The sequence below is a fragment of the Pseudonaja textilis genome, chromosome Z (assembly GCF_049901715.1).
Source record: "Pseudonaja textilis isolate UNSWEBS1 chromosome Z, rPseTex1.2, whole genome shotgun sequence".
NCBI classification, from domain to species: domain Eukaryota; kingdom Metazoa; phylum Chordata; class Lepidosauria; order Squamata; family Elapidae; genus Pseudonaja; species Pseudonaja textilis.
The window spans coordinates 88684480-88707392 of record NC_142008.1 but is presented as its reverse complement, the minus strand read 5'-3'; the positions used below and the strand labels follow the sequence as shown (position 1 = coordinate 88707392).

General features: G+C 36.6%; 1 protein-coding gene across 3 annotated transcripts in view; it reads right to left on the bottom strand.

Annotated features, from left to right (window-relative positions):
• Nucleotides 1-22913, bottom strand: part of ITGB3 (integrin subunit beta 3) — an 80704-nt gene that overhangs the window by 26027 nt on the left and 31764 nt on the right. For all 3 annotated transcript variants that reach the window (XR_015740309.1, XM_026718275.2, XM_087917545.1), the window contains exons 3-8: nucleotides 6078-6267; nucleotides 4807-5059; nucleotides 3491-3662; nucleotides 2733-2894; nucleotides 1069-1164; nucleotides 795-884 (exon numbers count right to left, since the gene is read on the bottom strand). Coding sequence is in view for 2 of the 3 variants with exons in the window: in XM_026718275.2 (XP_026574060.1) it covers nucleotides 795-884; nucleotides 1069-1164; nucleotides 2733-2894; nucleotides 3491-3662; nucleotides 4807-5059; nucleotides 6078-6267 (963 nt within the window). In the remaining variant the exon portion in view is untranslated. The remainder of the gene's footprint in view (nucleotides 1-794; nucleotides 885-1068; nucleotides 1165-2732; nucleotides 2895-3490; nucleotides 3663-4806; nucleotides 5060-6077; nucleotides 6268-22913) is intronic.

The following is a 22913-nucleotide window of genomic DNA, read 5'->3' as shown; positions in this document are numbered from 1 at the left end:
GGAGATGGATTTCAATGCTAATAGAAAAGATAAGAAATGCAAAGGACAACTTTGCTATGAACGTTTTAATGTGAAACTGGGGTTTTATGCTATCTACATTTATTATTTAGATTCAGATCTGCCTACATAAATATATATCCATACTGCTGCCATATTCAAAAGAAGGCAATGCCAGAAGTTTTAAGTTGAAGGAAAACAATCCAACAGAACTTCATTGTTCATATCATAACACAATATTATTTTAGCAAATAAATTTAAGAAAACCACAACACAGGGGCAGAAAATGCATGGGGGGGACGGGGGACAATGCAAAACAAAAACAAAAACCCTCAAGTGCAGTGATTTATCAATTATTTTATCTGGCTTTTCTTTTTTTTTAAATGATTAAATTCCAAATAAAATTACTAGAGTTCTTTAGAAATTAACCGCTTATTTGTATTCATCCCCTAAATTAGAAGGCTCTGTGTTATATCTTTGATAGGTGACAAATGTTAGTGAAGCAGAGGGCTGGGAAGCACAAGCTGTTGCTTTAAACATCTATTTATGGCTAAGAGCATCTTTGAGTGAAGTCAAAAAAGTCAAGATGGTATCTGTGACCATGTGATCAAAGTTACATTCTTTTTTATGTATGTCACAATTACTATACTCATTAAATAAGCAAGGTTTCGATTACATTACTACCCCCATCAGTTTGACATTTAGGCATCTACAGAAGTTACCTTTTGCGTCTAGTAACAGACAAATCCTGACAATAACCCAGTGAAACTTTTAGACATTCCTATTCATGGACTCACCCCATAGGAATCCAAAATGAGCTGTAAAACATTACTCGAGTCTTTTGATAAGGTCCCTACAGTAGTGCCTGGGAGCAGCTCGCTGTAGTTCTGAAAAGAAAACAGCAGAGAATTCCCTTAAATGGACAAATACAGGCGAAGAAAATTGGGATACAGTTTTTCTATGTCAGACTGATTTTTTAAAAAACGTTTAAAAGGGAGATAGCACCAACCTCTTCCTATTTCTCCGACTTTCCATCCCACAATATCCCCTAACCATAATGTTTTTTCTTACCTGGTAAAGACCAACTATGTTCTGAGTCACTGCAAAAATCAAATTAATGTTTTTCTGTGAGAGTTTATCTGTCAGTAGGCCAAGGGATGGGTAATCCTTGGGAAGAAAAATCAAGAGAGACAAATGAGTAATCTGCTTGCAAATCTTAGCTTGGAATTGATTGAACCTAGAAATATGCCACTTACTAGTTATTTTATGTACTGTACCTAATTAAAACATTGATATCTCACCTTTCTTTCAAATGTTCAAGATATTTGCAGTATAAATGTTATCTATGAAAAGGCCAGTTCTCAAGACCTCTTTCCAATCTACAGTCGCCTTTTATTGTGAGCAAGACAGACAATCTAGGATGGCACTATGAAGAAGTTGCAGAGCCACCAGCATAGATTTTACATCCAGCATAGATTTTAAGCACACCACCTTAACTTTCTCCCTAATTAGTGTAAAAATGTGATTTATTCTGGACGGGAAATTACTGCTCTTGAGAACATTGTTAAAGTTAGGGCAAAGTCTGCATTCTTCATGGGACAATGAATGATCTGGTCTCAATTACCAGATCACTGGTAATTGGATCATCACTGAGGGTGCAGTGTATCTCTGTACACAATATAACCCCCACAAAAAAGGTTCAGACTCTAACATTGTTCAGAATTTGCTGAGAACCTTGGCCACCACTGAGCCAGCATCTAGGGGTCTTTGGTGCTGTCTGAGCTTGGTTGTTTTCTTATAGACATTTCATTACCCAAATTAGGTAACATCATCAGTGATAGTAAGCAGTGGGGTTTGCTCTCAGTTTACATTTTATACTAATGGCTTTTGTTCTGTCAGAGCAAGCCACTAGAATATAAACAGAGCAAACCCCACTCTTTACCAGCACTGATGATGTTTCCCAGTTTGGGTAATGAAACATTTACAAGAAAACAAGGAAGCCCAGTAGCACCAAGGACCCCTCATTTCAACCCCAAGCTATAAATATTCCTCATTATTGGTACAGAGAATCTTAGAAGGCCAAAAGCACTGGGAAGAATCCAGAATGCTCTTTCAGATTATGAAGTCCCACTGACTACCTAAGACCTCCCTCTTTTCATCTTCCTGTCCTTCAGTAATGCTGTTGTCATTCTGAAAGCCCAAAACACTCTAAGACCAACTTTTCTGTATCATCACTGGGAGGGGGAAAAAAAGAGCTAAAGGAGCAAGTAATTTGTAGCTAATGAAGGAGGAACAGCAATGCCTTTACTGAGTAAGAACATGTTTATTTATTTGTTTGTTTGTTTGTTTATTTAATATGCTGCCTCGCTCATCAATAAGATGACTCTATCTAAAAATTAAGATAGTTCAGCTGAAAGTTAAATCAAAATGGCAAAAGCCCCATTTTTTAAATCAGGAATAAGCATATAGACAAACATGGAGTCACATTATTGTTCATAGTGCTAATGATTAGTATGCAGATAGCCTCAGTGACTGAAAATTCCAGCACTTGTAGTCTAGTTTATCTGGAGGACACCAGGATAGGGAAGGCTAAACTAACTTTTAACTTAGATAACATAGCGGGAGTAAACTTAAAGTTTATGAAATTCTAGCCAAGTGTATCATCCGCTGCAATGGAACCATTTTTGTAGCTATATTAATTCCAGTCCTGTGGCTATGAAATGAAATACCCTCACCAGTGTGGTGGAAGCTTCATAATAGTTATTGCTGTTCATGTGGCACTCCCCATCATTGGGTATTACAATCCCAGCCAGTCTTCCATCTAAAGCAATGTGTGTCTTGGCATCTGTGGTGAAGACCAACAAGTGGGAAGCATCAGGTCTCCAGCCAATTTTGTCCTGTAAGAAAATAATCTCCATATGTTCACAACAAAAACAAAACCTCATAAAGCAGTCCACAAAGATATTCACAGCACCAGTCCCAGGAAATTAGTTAACCCTTTAAGGCTGAAATATAAATGGGAGGGGAAAAAGTGGTGTATAGGGCTGAGTCATGTCCTTTTTAAAAAAAATAAATTCAATAGTAAAAATCAGTAACAATCATATAATAAAACAAAACATAAAAAGTTACAATGCAAAATAGCAACATAGATACATATAAATAGTGGGAGGGAAAAAAAAGAAAAAAAAACTCCCATATTTGAGATGGGAGTTTCAAATCTGGGAGTTACCCACTCCCGTATTTGAGAAGGGAAAAAAACTTTAAAGGCAGGTAGGCTAATTGATTCTTGGGATTCAGGATGCTCTTTCTATCCTTTTAATTATATGACAATTTAAGTATCGTTGATTTCTAAAAACATAGAGTTGACTGATGTTTAGGAGACAAAATATGTCTGGTCCCCAAAGGGGAATCCAATTCATACTTCTTTGCCCACTTAATTGGCACTGATTTGTTGAGAAACTCTCAATCCCCGATAATAGAGATTGCCTCTTACATCACAGACAACTGCTTGGATGATGGCATCAAATCCTCCTTCAGGTGCATCTCGATTCTTAGACACGCTTTGCTTCTTTACCTCCTCGTTGAAGCGCTTGACTTCATCTGTGAGAGCTAGGACATGCTTGTAGCCAAACATTGGCAGGCAGTGATCATCTGGTGGTTTCAAGCTAAAACATAGGATATAAAGCTTAGAAAAGGAAACAGGAAACTGAAAAGCCAAAGAAGTCCACAGAATTTAGCACAGACACTGGCTTCAAATTACATACCCTCCCAGCTAAACAACCCAATCAATTTCTTCTAAACTCAATTAAAAGAGTCCTTAACCCAACACTTCCCCTCTGTCACAGTAGTTCCCAAACACATGGAAGTTTGGTAGTGCCCTCATTAGCTGTTTATTCCTGTGAGAGTAAAAAATAAGTAATTGAAATAGCTAAGTAGGAACTCAGATACTACTTACTCCTAGAGTTACTTCATCTATATAACACCACTACTAGGTGAATCAGTGTGGTTCCAGATATAACTAAAGGGGCTGGTTGACACCTTTATAGCCCTTCAATGTTTGAGACTGAGTTTCTTGAGGGATTATCTCACACTGATTGTTTCTGTCTGTCTGATCCAGTCTGGCAGGATGAGCACGCTTTGGATCCCATCAGCTAAGGAATGTTGGTTGACAGAGTCCAGAAGATGTCCTTTTCTGTTATAATGCCTATCCCATGAAACCTCCTCAGACAGGAAACAAGAAGGCCCAAACCTTCCTGGCTTTTCATAAGATTCTGAAGATCTGGTTCTGTGTCTGGATCTAGATTCCCAAGTGTGTGAAGGAATCCATCTCCTAGCTGTATTCATGGTGTAAACTATGATGTTTTCCTTGACTGCTATGGCTTTTTAATTTTGGATTTGTGGCTTTATTTTTTATTTATTTTTTTGTTTATTTGCTGCCTGGAGTTACTTGAGTTACTTGTTAAAATGGCCAGCTATACCAATGGATAAAATTTATTATTTTATTTTACATAAAATAAAATTCATAAAATTCCCTAGATTTTACCTGATATTAAGAAATAAACATTTCATTCTGTCTGCACATTTTTAAGATAAAGAGGTAATAGGAATACATATTTAGCAATGTTTAGAACTACAGACTATAAATTTTAGCATTAGGAAATCTGAAGTGTTTGAGATGCTTCTAGGCTGCAACACCCTTCCTCTCTGATTTTTGACCAAGTTGGCAGAAGGTGATGGGAGCTACCTCAGTTGCAGTTGGGGAACTCAGGCTTGTTTAACAAAGATATTTCTTCTGACTAGAGAACTTACTCATAGCATGGGTTTTCAATGGCCTCTGGAGGGGAAATGTACATGTAAGGGGACAGGGGTTTGTCCACAAAAGCTCCAAAGCCAATCCTCAGGTTGCTTGTCACTTTGCGCATTTCCATGGCAAGATTGGTACCTAAGTTCTGGATATTATGGAGGTCATCCTTCATGGAGTTAGACAAATCCATTAGATAGTAAATGTCCACAGGATAATCTTCCACCTGGCGCACTTGTATTGAGAAAGTTTGGGAGTCATCTGAAATAGCAAAATTAGATAAGGACTGAACGTTTTTTCAAAGATTTCAACCTAGTCTACTCTTTCCAAATTTTTCTAAGTTACATTGTTACAGACTCATGCTATCGTAAACTAACTCAAACATGCCCCATTCTTTTTCCCCTGATTGATATTTCTGGCCATACAGGATCAATATTCCAAATCACAGCAGAATAATGTGATGACCCACAAACACATCTGCAGACATCTCTTTTGGCCACTGCAAGATTGCTTGCTTCAGCCAACATCTTTACATATTAATAAAAATCAGCAAGTGATAAAGTGATATGAAACAGTGCAAATTCATATTATTGTTTCTTATTATAGCCATTCACTCCAGATGATTTTAGGTGGCTTACAAAACTCAAGTATATAATTACAAATAATAAAAAAGACATATAACAAGACAAGGCAGCAATATTTATTTCCAAGAATGGTTCTATGCACCAGATAGGCCTTATATTCATGAAAAATAAAAATAATGGGTGGCTGCTGCCAAATGCGTTGCCAGGAAATGTGCCCACATTCTCAACAACAACAACAACAACCCCCACAGGCTTGTTTAAACCTGTTTTTACCCCAAAAGCTAAAGGGTAGTAGGCATTTCTAGTAAATGAAGGTTGAAAGATTGGACATACCCAGTATGGTGGCCATTTTGTGAACAGCAGCTGCAGTTTGTCCTCAGATTCCCAGTATGCCCACAAGATCTCAAAAGTTGACTATCATTGCCGGAAGGTAATATGTCCATTCTGAATAGACAGCTAATAGTCAAGTCAATGTAGCTCTGAAGCTATCATAGGATAGCTCTGAAACTATCAAGCTATTATCATATTGTCTCAGACTATTGGACCATGTTTGCAGTATTATCAGTTCAAGTGAAGCAGTTCTTCAAACTCTTACATAGATACTTTCTTTTCTATTTCTTACTTTTTCTCTAGAGATGGTGAGGAATGAACCCAAGACTTTCTGTGGGTAAAACAAGTATTGCATCTGGTTTTACCTGGACGCAGGTGGAGTTCAATCTTCTGTGGAGTCATTTGGGTAATGTCACTCCCTGATCCTTTGGCACTGAGAGGTCTGTCCTCCAGTATGAAGGTCTGGCTGGCTGGATCCTCTATATACTTTTTTGGGCAGCCATTCTGAAGAAGATTTTCAGTGAAATCACAGCGAGAGAAAGGTTTTGGCATAAACTGTTGGAGGGAGAACAGAAAGAACAATAAGTTTTTGGAACTGAGAACTTCTCAAAGTCCAATCTAATAAAGTTGTTGCTTAAATTAAATTAAATTAAATCTGTCAGCTTCCTGGTTCAATTCAAAGTGTTGAATTTAAAGCCCTGTGTAGCATGGGTGCAGGATATATGAGGAACCAACTTCTCCCAATAGGATCGGCCTGCCCCACTCAATCTGGCAGAAGAAGCTTATTGCAGGTTTCACAAGCCAAGGAATTTTGGCTGCTGGAGTCTAGGAGAAAAGCCTTTTCTGCCTTGGCCTCTGTCCTTTGGAATATCTTGCCACTGGAAGTGAGAGCTACCTCCTTTCTTCTGACCTTCAGGAAAAGCCTTAAAACCTGGCTTCACCAGCTGCCATGGGACCCTGAAGGTATAGCTCTTGGTTGGAGGTACTTGATGCAGTAACAATAAAGATACCACTACCGCTCCATTCAGAACTCATGATTTTTAGATTGCTCTTAATTGCTGTGAATTGCCTTGAATTGTGAGATAAGAAGCACATAGGCATACAAATTGAAAGAAGGAAGGAAAGGAGGAAGGAAAGAAAAAAAATAGAAAGAAAAGAAGAAAAAAGAAAGAAGGAAAGAAACCTAGAGGGGCAATATTTAACTTCAAGAAATTACACACAAATATCACTATTGAATAGTGAATTATAAGTTATTTGCAATGCCTTAAATAGACAGATTGTAACTAATTTTGAAGAATTTATTAGTGAAGATCGATGTGTATTTTTTTTACCTAAAAGACAGTTAAAAATAATGTCAGAAAGGTCATGAACATTATAGAACATTTGGAACAGCATAATGAAAAACAAGCTGCATTAATTTTTGTAGATGCAATGAAAGATTTTGACAATTTAAATTGGACTTTTTTATTTAAAGTTGTAGAAAGTTAGCAACTACCTCTCTCTTGCAAGAATGAAATACTTTAGGAAATAATAAAAAGGCAGAATATTATATTTCTTAATAGCCCTCAGCAGATGTCAGCACTTAAGAGATAAAGAGACATAAGCAAATACCCTCACCCAAGATCCAACGAAGATAGGATTATCTCTCAGCAACAATAGGAATTGCCCAATGCCCCTTCATTGCATCACCTTCAGAAACTTCAACCAAACCTAGCTCAAACTCCTAGGATTTGTACATGGGCCCATGGGAGCCTGACAACAGCCAATAAAATACAGGTTCTTGCACAGGAATAGGAAGTTCAAGTGCCAGATGGATATTTGTTCCAAGTAAGTTTTGGAAGACATGGATTTGGAGACAATTTTATAAAATGGATTAAATCCATTTATACCTCACAGAAAGCACAAATAATTACTAATAAAGATCTAACAAAACCTTGTGAGAGAAGAACCAGACAAGGTTATTCATTATTTCCTTTTCTGTTTATTTTGATTTTTGAAGTTTTAAATGGAAATATACGGCACAATGAAAGAGTATAGGAAAAGGGACGTAAAAATTTTAAAAAATGCAAGTTGAGAATTTTTACAGATGATTTAATGCTGGTTTTGGAAAATACTTTAAAGGGATTAAATTATTAATAAGAAAATTAAAATAATTTGTTGCATTATGTGGTTTTAAAATTAATAAACAGAATATGCTAATAAAATATGAAGATCTAGCAGAATTGATGAACAAAACAGTTTTTAAGACTGAGAAAAAGTAAAATGTTTGGGTATTAATTTGACAATTATAAATTATATGTTGTTCCAAATAATTATGTTAGAATATGAAATGGAGTTTAAAAAGTTACATTAAGAAAAAGAAAATTAAAATTGTCATTATTGGGAAGATTTTCTGTGATTAAATGAATATTCTGCCTAGAATGTTTGTTTCAGACAATATCTGTTTTGACAATTAATGTACCATTTAAATAATGGCAGAAAGAAAAAATATGTAGAAGTGTTAAAAGAGTGAGTTAAATTTAAGATGTTAAAGATGCTAATGAGACAGGAGATTTGGCTATATCTGATTTAAAAGTATACTTTGCAGTTTGTTATTTAATCTATATGAGAGATTGGGTGATGCTGAGAACTAGAAGATTATTGGAGTTAGAAAGAGACAATTTGAAGTTTGGGTGGTAGAATTGTTTGTGGTATGCTAAAGTTAATATAGTTTCTGAAGATCACTTTATTAGACATGCCATATTAATTTAATTAAAACACATTAATTTGATTAAAACCAAATTTGATTTTGAGACTAAAAATGTCCAATTCTGCAGGTATAAAACCATAAAAAAGTGAAATCTAGAATTGGCTGAAAGATAGTCAAATGCAAAATTCTATCTGCATCATCACACGTCTCTCTGTGCTCTAGTTAGAAAGGCAAAACTCTCTAAAAAGGGATCATAAGCATGTTTTGGCAGCCTTTAATAAATTGTACTGACTTGCTGCATCCTATTAACCTCTGAAAAACTGCCAGGAAATTTTGCTTTTTCTGCAGGCAAAATTCCCTAAACCTGTATAGGGCAGTGCTTAGTCACCATTCCAAAAAGCTGGCTGGAAACAAAAAAATGTCTCTCCAAAAGACTTATCATTTCCTCCAGTAGACAAGGGAGAGAACATAAGACCAAAAAAGGAATAAGCACCAGAATTTAGCAAGGCATATACTATGGAAAGGAAAGCAGAAAAGCAGAGGACAAGGAAAGGAAATATAGCATCATCCTGAGACTTAGAGATATTTGTATGGTTCTACAGAAAAAAGAAAAGGCCGTTCAGGTTTTGAATGATATTTTTTCCAAAAACAGACTTACACTAAAATAGGTTTTGTATCACCATATTTAGTTTTTAAAGAAATAAACACCTCGGTACATTTAGTAGATTTCACTTGAGCACTAGAACTGAGGAAGCTCAAAGCATGAAGAATGAGCCAGACTGAATTGAAGTGGGGATGTTCCTTCTTTTCCTCCACTGATCCCTCCAGGCAAAATTGCAACATCTTGATCAAGATGGCTGATAGGGGATGGGAGGAGGTGGAGTTTATTCTTATCTTTCCTCGCAAGTTCATGCAGACAATGGTGTCGGTGTGAGCTGAGTGTGAACCGTATCCTAGTCCTGTCTGTGACTGTTCAGCAAAAAATTGGGCAACCACCTGGCATTCCTCACTCAGAAAAGGTTACTCTTTTAATCTGCCTAGGGATATGTGGTCCTTGACTTACAACAGTTCATTTAGTGACCATTCAAAGCTACAAAGGCACTAAAAAAAGAAACTTATGACAATTTTTCACAGTTATGACCATTATAGCAGCCCCTTCATCAAAATTCAAAATTCAGGTGTTTGGGTAACTGATTCACATTTATGACGGTTGCAATGTGAACAGCTTTGTATTTTATGGGAAAGGGTTCAGCAGTTAGGTTCAAAAACTATTATAATGAGTGTTCTCCAAGGATTGTTAGGCCATAGGCTACAGAACTGCAATAGATCTCAGAAGAGAGCAGTGGGAATTTAATTCTATATTATTATCAAGAAAACTACATGGACATGTCCACAAAGCATTAGGAGTCAAATTTAAGTTGAAAATAACTTTAGGATAAAGAATGAGAATTCTGGCCATGGGCCAATTATTGCTCCTGAAGAATTCTATTAAAGAATACATTAAATACACATTTTACATAAATCATGGACATATTTACAAAGATCCTTCTTTTTGCCTGTGTTTATGGTCTCCTGACTAGAAAAAAAAATGACATTTAGGCTATGGCTAGGATATTGAGTGGTTGCAACCTAGTGTTTTGTAATCGTTTTTTAAATAATTTTTTTATTAAACATTATGATTGAAAGCAGAACAATGAATTCAAACAAAAAGAATAAAAGAAAAAATAAAACTGCACAAAAGAAAAAGAGAGAAGAAAGAAAAAAAGATTATAGTAAAGAAAAAGAAAAGAAATACATAAAGAAATGACTTCATTACATCAATGTAAACAATTTTAGCAACGTATCAGCTTTTCTTAAAGTACAAAAAATGATATCTATTTGATATCTCTTTTCTATAAATAAATATTTTAAATCTTATTGTTCATTCATGATCAGTAAAAATCCCCTAGAGATAATAATATACACTATCCAATTTAACCTTGATCAAATAAACCAACTTTATATTCCTTGCTTTTACTTTTAACAATCTTAATTTTTAATCCCTTCAAATAATATTCTAAACCTTGATTTCTTTTCATTTTTTCTTTATTCTTTCTCGTAAAATTTTGATACATCTCTTTCGTAAATCCCTTTTAATTATTAAGACACCAACCAGTTACATTTATATATTCAATATACCATTTCCACCCATAACACTCTTGTAGCCTGTCAATTTTAAATCCACTTTCAGATCAAGCTCAGTCTTCTCTAGTAAAACTATTATTCTTCATTGTTCAAAAATATTCTTCAATATGTCCAATGTTAAAGTATTTTGCTCTATTCTGTATTAGTGAGTCAAATTTAATTGTTCTTCCCTTTTAATCCTAATCTTCAGTTCCTTCAGGTTCCCATTAATGTCCAACCAGAAGTTTTCCAAAAGATCATGAGAATGGGATGCATGGCTAGAAAACATGATCAGGGAAGATAGGCAGTTGGGAGCATTACAACACCTCTGCAGTCTTAAGAAGGAGTGCTGCTCAGCATCTGAATTTTGACTAGGTGACCGTGAGGTACCGCAATGACTGTAACTTTGGACATTGCTTGTAAGTCCATTTTTTAGTGCCACTGTAATTTCAAACAGTCACTGAATGAATCTGTAATCATATTATCTCATATACATAATTGTATAGATCATAAGAATGATCTTGCTTTTCCCTTGAAATCTTTCTATATTTTTTTTTCATGAGAAGAATTCAATCAAAGAGGAAAATATGAAATAGCGCTACAGTGCTTCTCTGATTGATTGTTCTTAGAACTGGACTTCTGGATACAACCCTGGAAATATGATGGAAGAAGTAAGATTTGACCCAGAGCCTTTTTGATGTATAGCCAAGTTTCTGCTAATTGTAACTCTGCTGTATCAGTTTTTCTTCTCATACAAGAGATAAAAAATTATTTTTGTATAAACATATCCACAAGGATATTTATTTGATTTTAGCATTTGAAGTTTATGAGTGAGATGGATCGTCTCTATATTTGATAAATAAATAAAAATACATTTGAGTGATTCCATATATAAAAGCATTAACTGAATTACTGTATTTTATTCTAGACTGTTCATTATAGGGAATTATAGCAAATACTACTAAAGAGTTTTCCCAATTTCTGAGCTCTTGCATCCATTCATATCACTGTTTTATTATCTCTTTATATGGAAGCACTGTAAGGAGCACTTGTGACCAATCCTAGTTCTCACCTTGATCTTGAGAGGAGTTCAAAGAGCTGGTTTCATTTATCAATTTCTGTTTTTGTCAAGGCTATTGGCTCTGCTGTCTTCAATCTGTAATTGTCTCCCTGGTTTCCAGCAAAGTTTCAGAGCTCTGGGAACTGTGAGAAACTCATCTCAACTGAGTTTGAGTTTGGAGCAGTTTGGAGCCTTCAAATAGACACTAGATTCATTTATTTCCTCTGTTAATCACTTCTAGAAATGGCTTGTTAACTGGTTTATAGAAATTAAGAATCCTCAGAAGGGCAAGTTTCACAATACTGGGTGATTGACTGTCCTTCAAGTCTCAGTGAAAGAAGCTCCATGTAAATGAGAACAATCAACCAATGGAACAGCTTGCCCTCAGAAGTTATGGGAGCGCCATCAGTTGAGACCTTCAAGAAGAGATTGAACTGCCATTTGTCAGAAATGGTGTAAGGTCTCCCGCTTGGGCAGAGGGTTGGACTAGATGACCTATAAGGTCCCTTCCAATTCTGATTATCTGTTATCTGTTATTATCTCTTATTAGTTTAAGAACAAAGAAAAAATAAGCAGAAATAAGCAGCAAAAGGTGGATTAGAACATTGATTTTGGAAAGTTACAAATAGATTAAGGAGACACATGGACTGAAGATAAGATTTTGAAACTAATTATAAGAATGCTTTCTGTTGGTATATATATGTTTTCGTAGATTTTCACAGGTACAGGTATACAGGTCTTGGTGTGTTCGGGTCTTTTCCCGTGTAAGATTGAGAGTATCTTGGCAATATTTCGACGAGGTCCCGCTCGCCATCTTCAGGCTGGTGCTTTCGGCTTCATGCTTGTGCAAGCAAAATATATATTTAATATATTTAAATATTTTAAATCTAAGAAAATCTTTCCATTGGAAAATGTGAATTAGAGAAAAGTATGATCAGAGAAGACTTGAAGGCTGATCGTTAGAGGCAACCAGAAAGAACTAAAGAGTGTAATAATGGAAAAGAAAACTATTAATGCAGAAGGGAAAAAAATATTTTAACTCTGCAAAAATTCAAAGATACTTGGCAATAATGTACTCAGACCTTTTTCTTAAGATCATCTGCTACTATAAAATGGGTTTTAAAAAGGAGATAGAAAAGGATACAACAGAGAATCAGGCTCTTTTGGATATGGATTTAAAAATGAGTGACTTGAATATGTAGATTTCAACACAGAATATTTACTTTTACATCTTTTTTTTATTTGGACTTACAAAAGTGATGTGTTATACTTAATGAAGGGATTCCTGGGAATAGATGAAGAAAAAATGAAGACAAACTTTTGGGAAATTGCTTAAAAGGAACATCACATACAGAAAAGCAAAAAGAAGGAATATAAACTAGCCTTATTCAATCATTTTTTCCTAGTAGCATTTAATAAGCCTTTCTTAACAATGACTGAATGACAAGGCTTTAAAGATATTTTTTAGACAAGATATGAGAAAAAGATATTTGTTGTTGTATTTTTAGAGAAAGTGATAAACTGTGGTATTCAAATTAAAAGAGGGGTTAATCATCCAAAGGAGTTTCTGAGAGGAGATGAAGAAAACATGATAAGAAATGAGAGATGAAGAGAACATGATAAGAAATTAACTTGTGAGATACTATTTGAAGGGCTATTAAAGATCGAGATTTTCAATATGTTGTTTTTAATAGCTCTAATGCAATTTTTCTTGTTTAAGTTTGACTGATGAAGTTTTAAGGGTTTATTTATAGATATGAGATAAGATATAGAAAGAATGGATTTTCTCTTGTTCTTTTAGAAAAAATTATAAATAACTCTAAAATAAAATGTAAAATAAAGGAATACAAAATTGATTTAGAGATGTGTACATGTATGTTTGTTTGTATATATATATATATATATATATACATGCATGTATGTGTGTTTCTTTTAATGGACTTTTGCTGATTAGGATTGATTGATGAGAGTTTATTTGTAAAGATAAAAGACAAGATATGGAATGAAGATATCTTTGGCTGAAAAGGTAATAAGTTACTGAAATTGTTTGTGAATGACTGAAGGGAAAAGTCATTTCTTTATATATCTTTTTTCTTTAGATTTTTCCCTTTCCTTTTTTTCTCTCCACACATTTTCTTTTTCTTTTACATATTTTTCTTAGCTTGTATTTTTTATATTTGTATTTCTAACTTTAATAAAAAATATTGCCATAGTTTGTATATATATTTAACAAAACTACAATTACTGTATATGAGTCCAAATTTCACACTAAGATAGACCTTTGTTTATAAATCTTAATAATTGGATTTACATAGCACCCTTAATCCCAAATCAAACAAACCACATTTTAGTTTAGCATGATCTGTGAATCCAACCACCAAGTGTGTGTTTTTGCAGAATTATTTGCAAATATGTTTGTTTTTCAGGACACTTAATTTCAACTATAAATATGTTATTTTAACATAGGGGAGAGATTGTTGTGATTGGTGGTCAAAACAATAAACATATTGATTGACAAGGAAAAATAAAATCACAAATGCTAGAATATTCTGCGGAGAAACACACTAAGAGCACTTCTGAGGAAGTCTTCTGAGATTAGTGATTCAAGCACATCTTCAATTGCTATCTTTATAAAGCAAAATTTTTCAAACATTAGACTGCTATTTATTTCCTTTACATTTTTAGGTTTCAATTGCAAAAATGGCTTAGTAAATCAGACAAGTTTTTGCATATCTTAGCCACAAAGTGCATTGTGGGACTTCATTACAGCCCTGCATAAATAGAGAATGCAACAGAACATTCTTTGGTTATTTCCAGACAAAAGTCTCATAATATCATTGCATTATTTCCTTGTTCATGGTTTTTTTAATGGTAAAAGAAAATGGAAAGTATCCCAGGGAACTACAGAGGAATTACACATGGAAAAACAACATGGTCAACTTCCTTTGTAAAATCCTGTGAGCAAGAGCAGACAATTACACAGGAAAATTATCATCTGGAAACACTTTTGTGCAACTGAACATTGCAAACAAATCTATTTAGAGCTAAATAGCCCATTTCTTGTCTGCCACTGAGGAACATGGTTGTAAAGAAATTGAGTGTTTCCAGATAGAAATCCTGAATTCCTGGTCAGATCTCGTTCTTACTACTTGGTCTGCTCAGATCAATTGCAATTGGAAAGTTTTCCAGGAGAGAATGTATTTTTCTGCGGTCTCATTTTTCTTGTATGTGCATGGCCCTTGGAAAAAGAGGTAATTCCCTGTTATTTATCATTTTAATATGCCTTCCTCAGAAAATAGATTTTGCAGAACATTTGTTCCCAGAATTCAGAATTTAAACTAGGATCTTATAAATTAAATTATCCCATTGTTATCTCCATATTTTATTATTATGTTTGGTTTTAATTCTAAAATTTGAGAAAATGTGCATTGTAAAATGAAAAGGAGAACAGAAAACCCTGTTCATTCCCTCACTCTTTCTTTCAAATGTTGGCAATAGTATTTTTTCATTGGAGTGATTTTATTAGGAAAAAATATGGAAACAAGGGGGAGTCCAAGTCCGAAATAAGACAGGAGCATAGAGGACACAATGAAGGGGAAAATCTAATTAAAGATTAACAAATCTTTAATTTGTTAAATTAAAGCAACATGTTAGGAAATTGCTTGGCTAATAAGCTTTGCATTCATAGGACCTAGTTTTTGGCAAGACGCAGGAGATGTCTTTGTTAATTCTTACATCTCTTCAGTGAACTGTGGTCCAGCCGGAAAAATATTGCCGTTTTTGGAAGCTTTCTCAGAGGTAAAACAATTCTCTAGCCATAGCTGCTGTCTAGGAAGATGAAAAACTGAAGCAGCTGCCAGAGTAGGCAGAACTGTTGATGTATTGGCCTGAACTAGTCAATGTTTTTTAAAAAAAGAACTTCTCCAACATGTTATATAGAAAACTGGCAAGTAATTTTGGCATAAAGCCTTGTGGGCCAGCCATCACAAACCCACAAATATCTGCTCATATGAACAGCAGCTAGGATGTCCCACAAGCTCTATTAAACCCATGAGATGATCAAATTAAAATTTATTTATTACAACCTTGAATAATATATAATAAATTTATTATTCAGGATATTGAATAAAAGAAATACTATATCCCTCTGTATACGGCATATGTATGTGTTTATGAGAAAAACAATATGCATGAAAATACAGAAACTAAAATAAATCCAAATAAAATACTGTTTTAAGAAGTTCTAATCCTAAGTAATGTTATGGCATATCATGAAAATGGTAGCATAAATCTGGGTGACATGACAGGATATTTTCAAGTCGTCTGAGAGTTTGAGCATTAAATCACACTCCCTACCTGGAAATGTTTTTGAAATAGGAAACATAAGGGCCTGTTAGAGTTAAATAGGTAACAGTCTAGATATGGTTTAGAGATTCTATTGAACTATCACCACATGAACATAATCAAAGACACATGGGAATACCCTTAAAACATCCAAGGACTGCTAAAAGCATTCTACCTTGCTAAAATGCTAGCCTTATGAAATTTTAAAATTGGAAAGGGTGATAAATACATGGCCAGAAAGGACCCATTTCGAAGCAAATAATAAATATTGGGGTGTGATACTTAGGCCTGTCTGGAGATCTGTATCTCAGATTCATTGCTTAAGGGAAATCATAGCATTATTAAAGTCTGATGTACATAGATTTTCCATAAAGAAGTCCAGCAACCAAATTTTCCCTAGGCTTTTAAAGTTATGAATGTTTAAAATGATCTCTAATATTAAAGGGGCCAAACCTATAAATAAAATTTAGTCAGAAGTTAAGAAGAAAGCATGCCTTGGCACCATTGAAACTATGCCTGTTTCTAATTAATAATGTTTGAAACCATTAAAATGGCTCCAATAAACATATTTAATTGAAACAAATTATTGAATTATTTCAATAATATTGACCTTTGCAGGGGAACAAATTTGGAAGCCATAGAGAAACTGTGGGATTACCTTCTCTTGGGAGACCTTTCAGGCTGCAGGAACATAATATCTTTTGAATGGTAAAATCTTACAATAGCTATATAGTAAATAAAAAAGTGGGGGGAGATTCCAGTGTAAGGAAGTATGAAATTGCACACATAGGTACTTAAAGGTACACATCTGTTCCATTGGAATCTCATTTATTTGGTATTTGTAGATTTTATGATACTGTTGGGCAAAAACTACGACTTGGGTTTTTTAATAATTTGTTAATAGTTTTTGTACTCTGCAGAATAACGCTAATGCTCTAATTGCTTTTTTTTAATTCCCACCTATGAAGTAGACATAACAACAATATCATTGGCATAGAATAGTTGCATGAATGAATTGATGGTGGGCTAGAAGAGTGAGTGCTTGAGTTCTTGGATTTAGATATAAATTGAAGAGTAATAGGATTAATATACAACTCACATACTACTCACAAAGTAAGCCCTACTTAAGAGCCTGCGCAGCCAGCTGGCTGCAAATTCTGCATGGTTGCTTGTGGTGCTGCAGCCAAGAGGCGAGGCGGGATGGTGGTGGAGCTGCCCTACATGCCCGGCAATGGCTTCATTCAGGGCCCCCGCAGCCAGACCCTCCATGCCATGACATCTGCCTTGCGGCAGTGGCATTAGCACTCGTGCGCAGCAGGAGTACACATGGCTGCTGGCCCCCTTCTTCTACTTGTTCGCAGCCACAATGAAGCAGGAGGCCAAGTGGTATGCTGGTGCCATGGCCATGAGGTGGGGCAGGTGACCTGGCTGCAGGGGTCCCTGAAGTAAGCCAGTTCAAGGTGGGTGGGGCAGCTCTCCCCTCCCCCCACCTTGCCTTGTGTCCATGGCACCAACATTTCACTTGGCCTCCTGCTTTGATGTGATGCAGAAGTGGGGTAGATAATACAGATAATCAGAGTTGGAAGGGACCTGGAAGGTCATCTAGTCCAACCCCCCACCAGAGCGGGAGACCCTACACCATTTCTGACAAATGGCAGTCCAATCTTTTCTTGAAAGTCTCAACTGATGGCGCTCCCACAACTTCTGAGGGCAAGCTGTCCCATTGGTTGATTGTTCTCACTGTCAGAAAGTTTCTCCTTGTTTCCAGGTTAAATCTCTCCTTGTTCAGTTTCCATCCATTATTCTTTGTCTGGCCTACAGGAGCTTTAGAAAATAGTTTGACTCCTTCAATAGTTTGACCCCTTCAATAGTGTGTGTGTGTGTGTGTGTGTGTGTGTGTGTGTGTGTGCATGTATGTGTATATATATATATATTCTTAAGTTTTCGTGGGTACTTACATGTATGGCATTCAGCTTTGTTCGGGTATTTTCCCACGTCATTGTAGTTGTGCTTTTAAAGTTGTAGCAACGTTTTGGCAGAATCTCATCTGCCATCATCAGGCTTCTGTATAGTGTTCACCAGATGAACACTATACAGAAGCCTGTTGATGGCAGATGAGATTCTGCCGAAACATTGCTACAACTTTAAAAGCACAACTACAATGACGTGGGAAAATACCCGAACACAGAGCCGAAGACACAAGCCTGAAGATGATAAATGAGACTTCATCGAAACGTTGCCTAGATACTTCCAATCTTACGCGGGAGAAAACCTGAATAACCAAAGATCCATATTTGTATGTATGTATGTATGTATGTATGTATGTATGTATGTGTATATATATATATATCATATACATACTAATGAGGAAGTGTGTTCCAGCTTTTTTACTGTGTTTTTGTGTTCATCCAAGCGGGTACTTATTCTTCTATTGGTCTGACCCTCATTAGTCCAACACATGAAAGCCACAGGTCATAGCATCGACTTCAATGGCACCAAAACCCTAGCCACTATAGAAAACCCCAGCTACAGAATTATCAGAGAAGCCATAGAAATTGAAAAAAGACCTGAAAGAATGAATAGAAGGGATGACTCCACCAGACTGTCAATTATTTGGAAGCCTGCACTCACAAACAAAAAAATCTCCGCACCACAAGCCAGGCAAACACCTGCGCACAAACAGACTCCCCCACCCCCATACCTCCAGCTCAAACACACCCCAACCAGGCACCCAGATGAAACTTAGCTTCCTAATAAATGATAGCCATCCGTTTACTCAGAGCCAAGCCACACTAAAAGCCTCCAATACAGGAAACACAATGTTGCCAGCCAATCAAGACAAAAAAGGCTACAAAATAGACAGAAGATATTAGAAACACCAATCAAGCAGAACACAGCAAACTCCAAGACCAATAATCACAGACCAAGACTCCCAACCAATTAGGATGAAGGAAAAACCATTCTGGCACAGCAGGAGGCTAGCACCAAATTTAAAACAGAAACGGCTGTGAAATCTGACTCACAGACGAACACAATACAGAAGCCTGATGATGGCAGATGAGATTCTGCCGAAACGTTGCTACAACTATAATGATGTGGGACAATACCCGAACAAAGCTAAATACCATACATATAAATACCCACAAAAACTTAAGAAAACAAATATCAGACTTCTACGGGGAGGAAATAAACAGCCAGACCAAAACCTATGAGAAGCTAGAAGTTAAAAGAGCAGGAATACTATGTGATCTCAAATTCCTATGCAGAGACAACAGTGCAACACCGACCTGCTTCAAATTAACATTTCAGCACAGCACAGCACAGCAGCTACTAAACATATCCTGAAAAGAACTGAAATGGCTCTACTCAGGAACGAGCTCCATAGAAAGAGATTCCAACTCAATCAGTTAAACAAAGATCTCCTAATCCTACACCTGGAATTGAGCAACAAAATCCACCCTCTACTTTGGGACAAGATAAAACAACTTACAACTTGGAGAGCTAAAACTGAAACCACTTACAAAAATGACAAACTCCTGAAGAAACTAAAGAAATTAGAACATGACAAGAAAGCCCCCAACAATTCACAACAACACTTGAAACAATTAGTATACAACGTTTCCAACAGAGAACTTGCCAAAACAGAAACAGATGTCCTAACCAAAGGATTCAATCCAGCCTAACTAAATTAAATACAGATGAAGCTGATAGAATAAGACACCAAGTCACTAACATCCTATGCACAAGCAAACCACCCAAAAGCAACTTGCACAAAGAGGAACTAAAAGCCCTGCAAGCCCTAAGGAACGACAGCAGCATAATCATACTTCCAGCAGATAAATCTAATGCCACAGTAGTAATGGATAGAAAAGACTACGAAACAAAACTGACAGACCTACTCCAAGACTCCACATACAAACCCATAAACATGGACCCAACCACATATCTGGAAAAAATAACCAAGAAGAAAATTATAACCAGCCACATGAACAAAGAGATCCAACAGACGAGCATCCCAAGAGAAAAATCTTCCAGATGCCCCAAACTATACGGCCTCCCAAAAATACACAAAGGAGGCATACCTCTCAGACCCATAGAAAGTTCCAAAGGAGTATCACTAGGAGTATCACTGAAAAAAGACCTGAAAGCATGAATAGAAGAGATGACTCCACCAGACTGTCAATTATTTGGAAGCCTGCACTCACAAACAAAAAAATCTCCACACCACAAGCCAGGCAAACACCTGGGCACAAACAGACACCCCCGATACCTCCAGCTCAAACACACCCCAACCAGCCACCCAGATGAAACCTAGCTTCCTAATAAATGATAGCCATCCATTTACTTGGAGCCAAGCTGCACTAAAAGCCTCCAATACAGGAAACACAATGTTGGCAGCCAATCAAGACAAAAAAAAGCCACAAAACAGACAGAAGATATTAGAAACACCAATCAAGGGACTTCCGGTTTAAGTTCCTTCGCCAACAGACCGAAACTGTGATCGTGCGCAGTTTCAATCCATGCTCGCTGCTGGAGTGCCCCAAGCCGGCTGGTTTTGGGGCTAAGCCACCCCATAGAGGTGGTGAAGAGGGCAGAGACTGCCAGCAGGGTTGAGGAGAGCCACATCTCTCCTCCTCAGCTAGTCATTACTCCCATTCCCAAAGGCAGTTGCAGTGGTGGTCAGAAATGGCCACCTCAAAGAAAAACTCGACCAGAAAAGAATATGCAGGAGGAAGATAAGAAGAGAAAGTTTTGGTTGACTGGGTTAAACTGCAAAAGCAACAATGTAAGGTACCCTGGAATTTAAACTATAAAAAAAATAACATTGTTCCCAAAGAAGATTTTGAAGCAGAGAAGGAGAGAGGGAAGGAAAGGATTTGGGGTTTTTTTTCTTCCCTTCCCTATACTGACAGCTAAGAGACTTAAGCAAGAAATTGAAACAAAATCCACTTTGACATCAATAGGCATTTAAGCTGAAAATAAAATGTCAAAAGGATAATAAAGATTTCTGGATACTTAAAAGCTTTTAAAAGCAGGAGAGAAAAAGAATAAAAGGGCAGGATCTGGAAAAATGGAGGAGACTGCCTGGAACTAAAAGGAATTTACAGTGAAACCTCAATAAGATTCCTAAAAGATACATTTTAACTGAAACTTGGCAACAAAATAAATAGAACCCCAGGAAGAGAAAGTGGAAAAAAGAAGCAAGAAGAAACAGCTTTGGATTATTTGGATTACTTGGTGATCTTTGGATTTTTGGTTATTTGGAACACTTCAACAACAGAATAATCAGAAGCCATAGAGATAGAAAAATGCCCACACTGCATGAATAAACGAGATGATACCTCCCACCTACCAGCCATTTGGAAACCCGTCCTCATGAACAAACAAGTACCTAACATGAAGAATGACACCAGACCCACATGCACGAGGGCCACACAAGATACTACCACCACACTTCCATGTAAAAAGCAGACTCACACCCACACAGAAGATGAGACACGACCACGGACCAGAAGCCGTACCGCAACTGCACCACTACCCACTTCAAACCCCTCCGACCCATACATGAAGCGAACTGACGCCCACCATGAAGACACGTGGCACGACCACGAAGCCAAGCAGCAGGATCACAGCTCACCAGCTCAAATCCCCCAGCAACTAAGACTAACCTGAGCACAACCAAGCCCCCACCTGAACAGAACACACCCCCAGCCAATCAGAACACAGCCAATCCCCAACCAATCAGAACACAGCCAAACCCCCAACCAATGAGAACACACCCCAGCCAATCAGAACACAGCCAAGCCCCCACCCAATCAAGTCACACCCCCACTAGCACTTAAAAGGAAGAAGCAGCTGCAAGCTGACATTACTCCAAGAAGCACAAAGCTGAAGACACAAGCCTGAAGATGATGAATGAGACTTCATCAAAACGTCACCTAGATACTTCAAATTTTACGTGGGAGAAAACCCAAATAACCAAAGATCCATATATGTATATGTATATGTATATATGTACACACACACACACACACACACATACTACTTCTGCATCACAAGCATGCATCTCACACACACACACACATGCACACACACATATATCGTGTGTGTATGCGCTTGCGTGCGTTCCACTTCTTTATCAATCCCTGACTGTAGAAATAATTCTTGACTTGTGAAAAATGTGTCTATGGATTATAAACAAGATTTCAGAAGGCTGCTTCTCACGCAGATGGTCAATCACCAGGTTGCATTCCTGGAATTAAACAAATTCTCTTCTTCAAGCAGTAAAGAGGCTATCTATCTTCCTTGGAATGGTGATATTAGTATTTAATGTGAAGATGGTTGACCACTTCAATATGAGTGGTACCAATCCTGATCCTCACTTTGAGGAAGCATTGGATGGATAACTTTCTAGAAATTATAGTATATCTAAAAACTGAAAGATCCTCAAGGCAGGCCATTATAAAGTAGATGGTTATGATAAAATAATATGTTATGATTATGTAGACTCAACAATTTAGAAACAGAATATTCTGGAAAATCCTAACATTTTTTGCCCCCTCTGGATCATACTGAACTGACTGTTCCTAGAGTTAATCCAGAGGTTATTCAGAAATTAATCTTCTGAATTGCTAGGGTAGTTAAAACATGATCTGATCTTTTGATATGAAACAATAGCTCTGGATCATCATGAATCACTTTCTTTGATTTCCAGAAAACAACCAGTTCAATACCATAATAGACAGATCAGTGTTTCTGGACTACTCTGGAGTGGAATGTTTAGTTTTATAAAGTTCTACTTGAACTCTATTAAAGTAAATAAAGAATTAACTGGATGCTTCTTATAAGGAAGGGACTCATGAAACTGGAAGAATTAGGAGGGAAAGGAATTATGAGGAAGACAGTCAATTGGACAGAGGGAAAAAAGTGGAAACACGCTAGCAT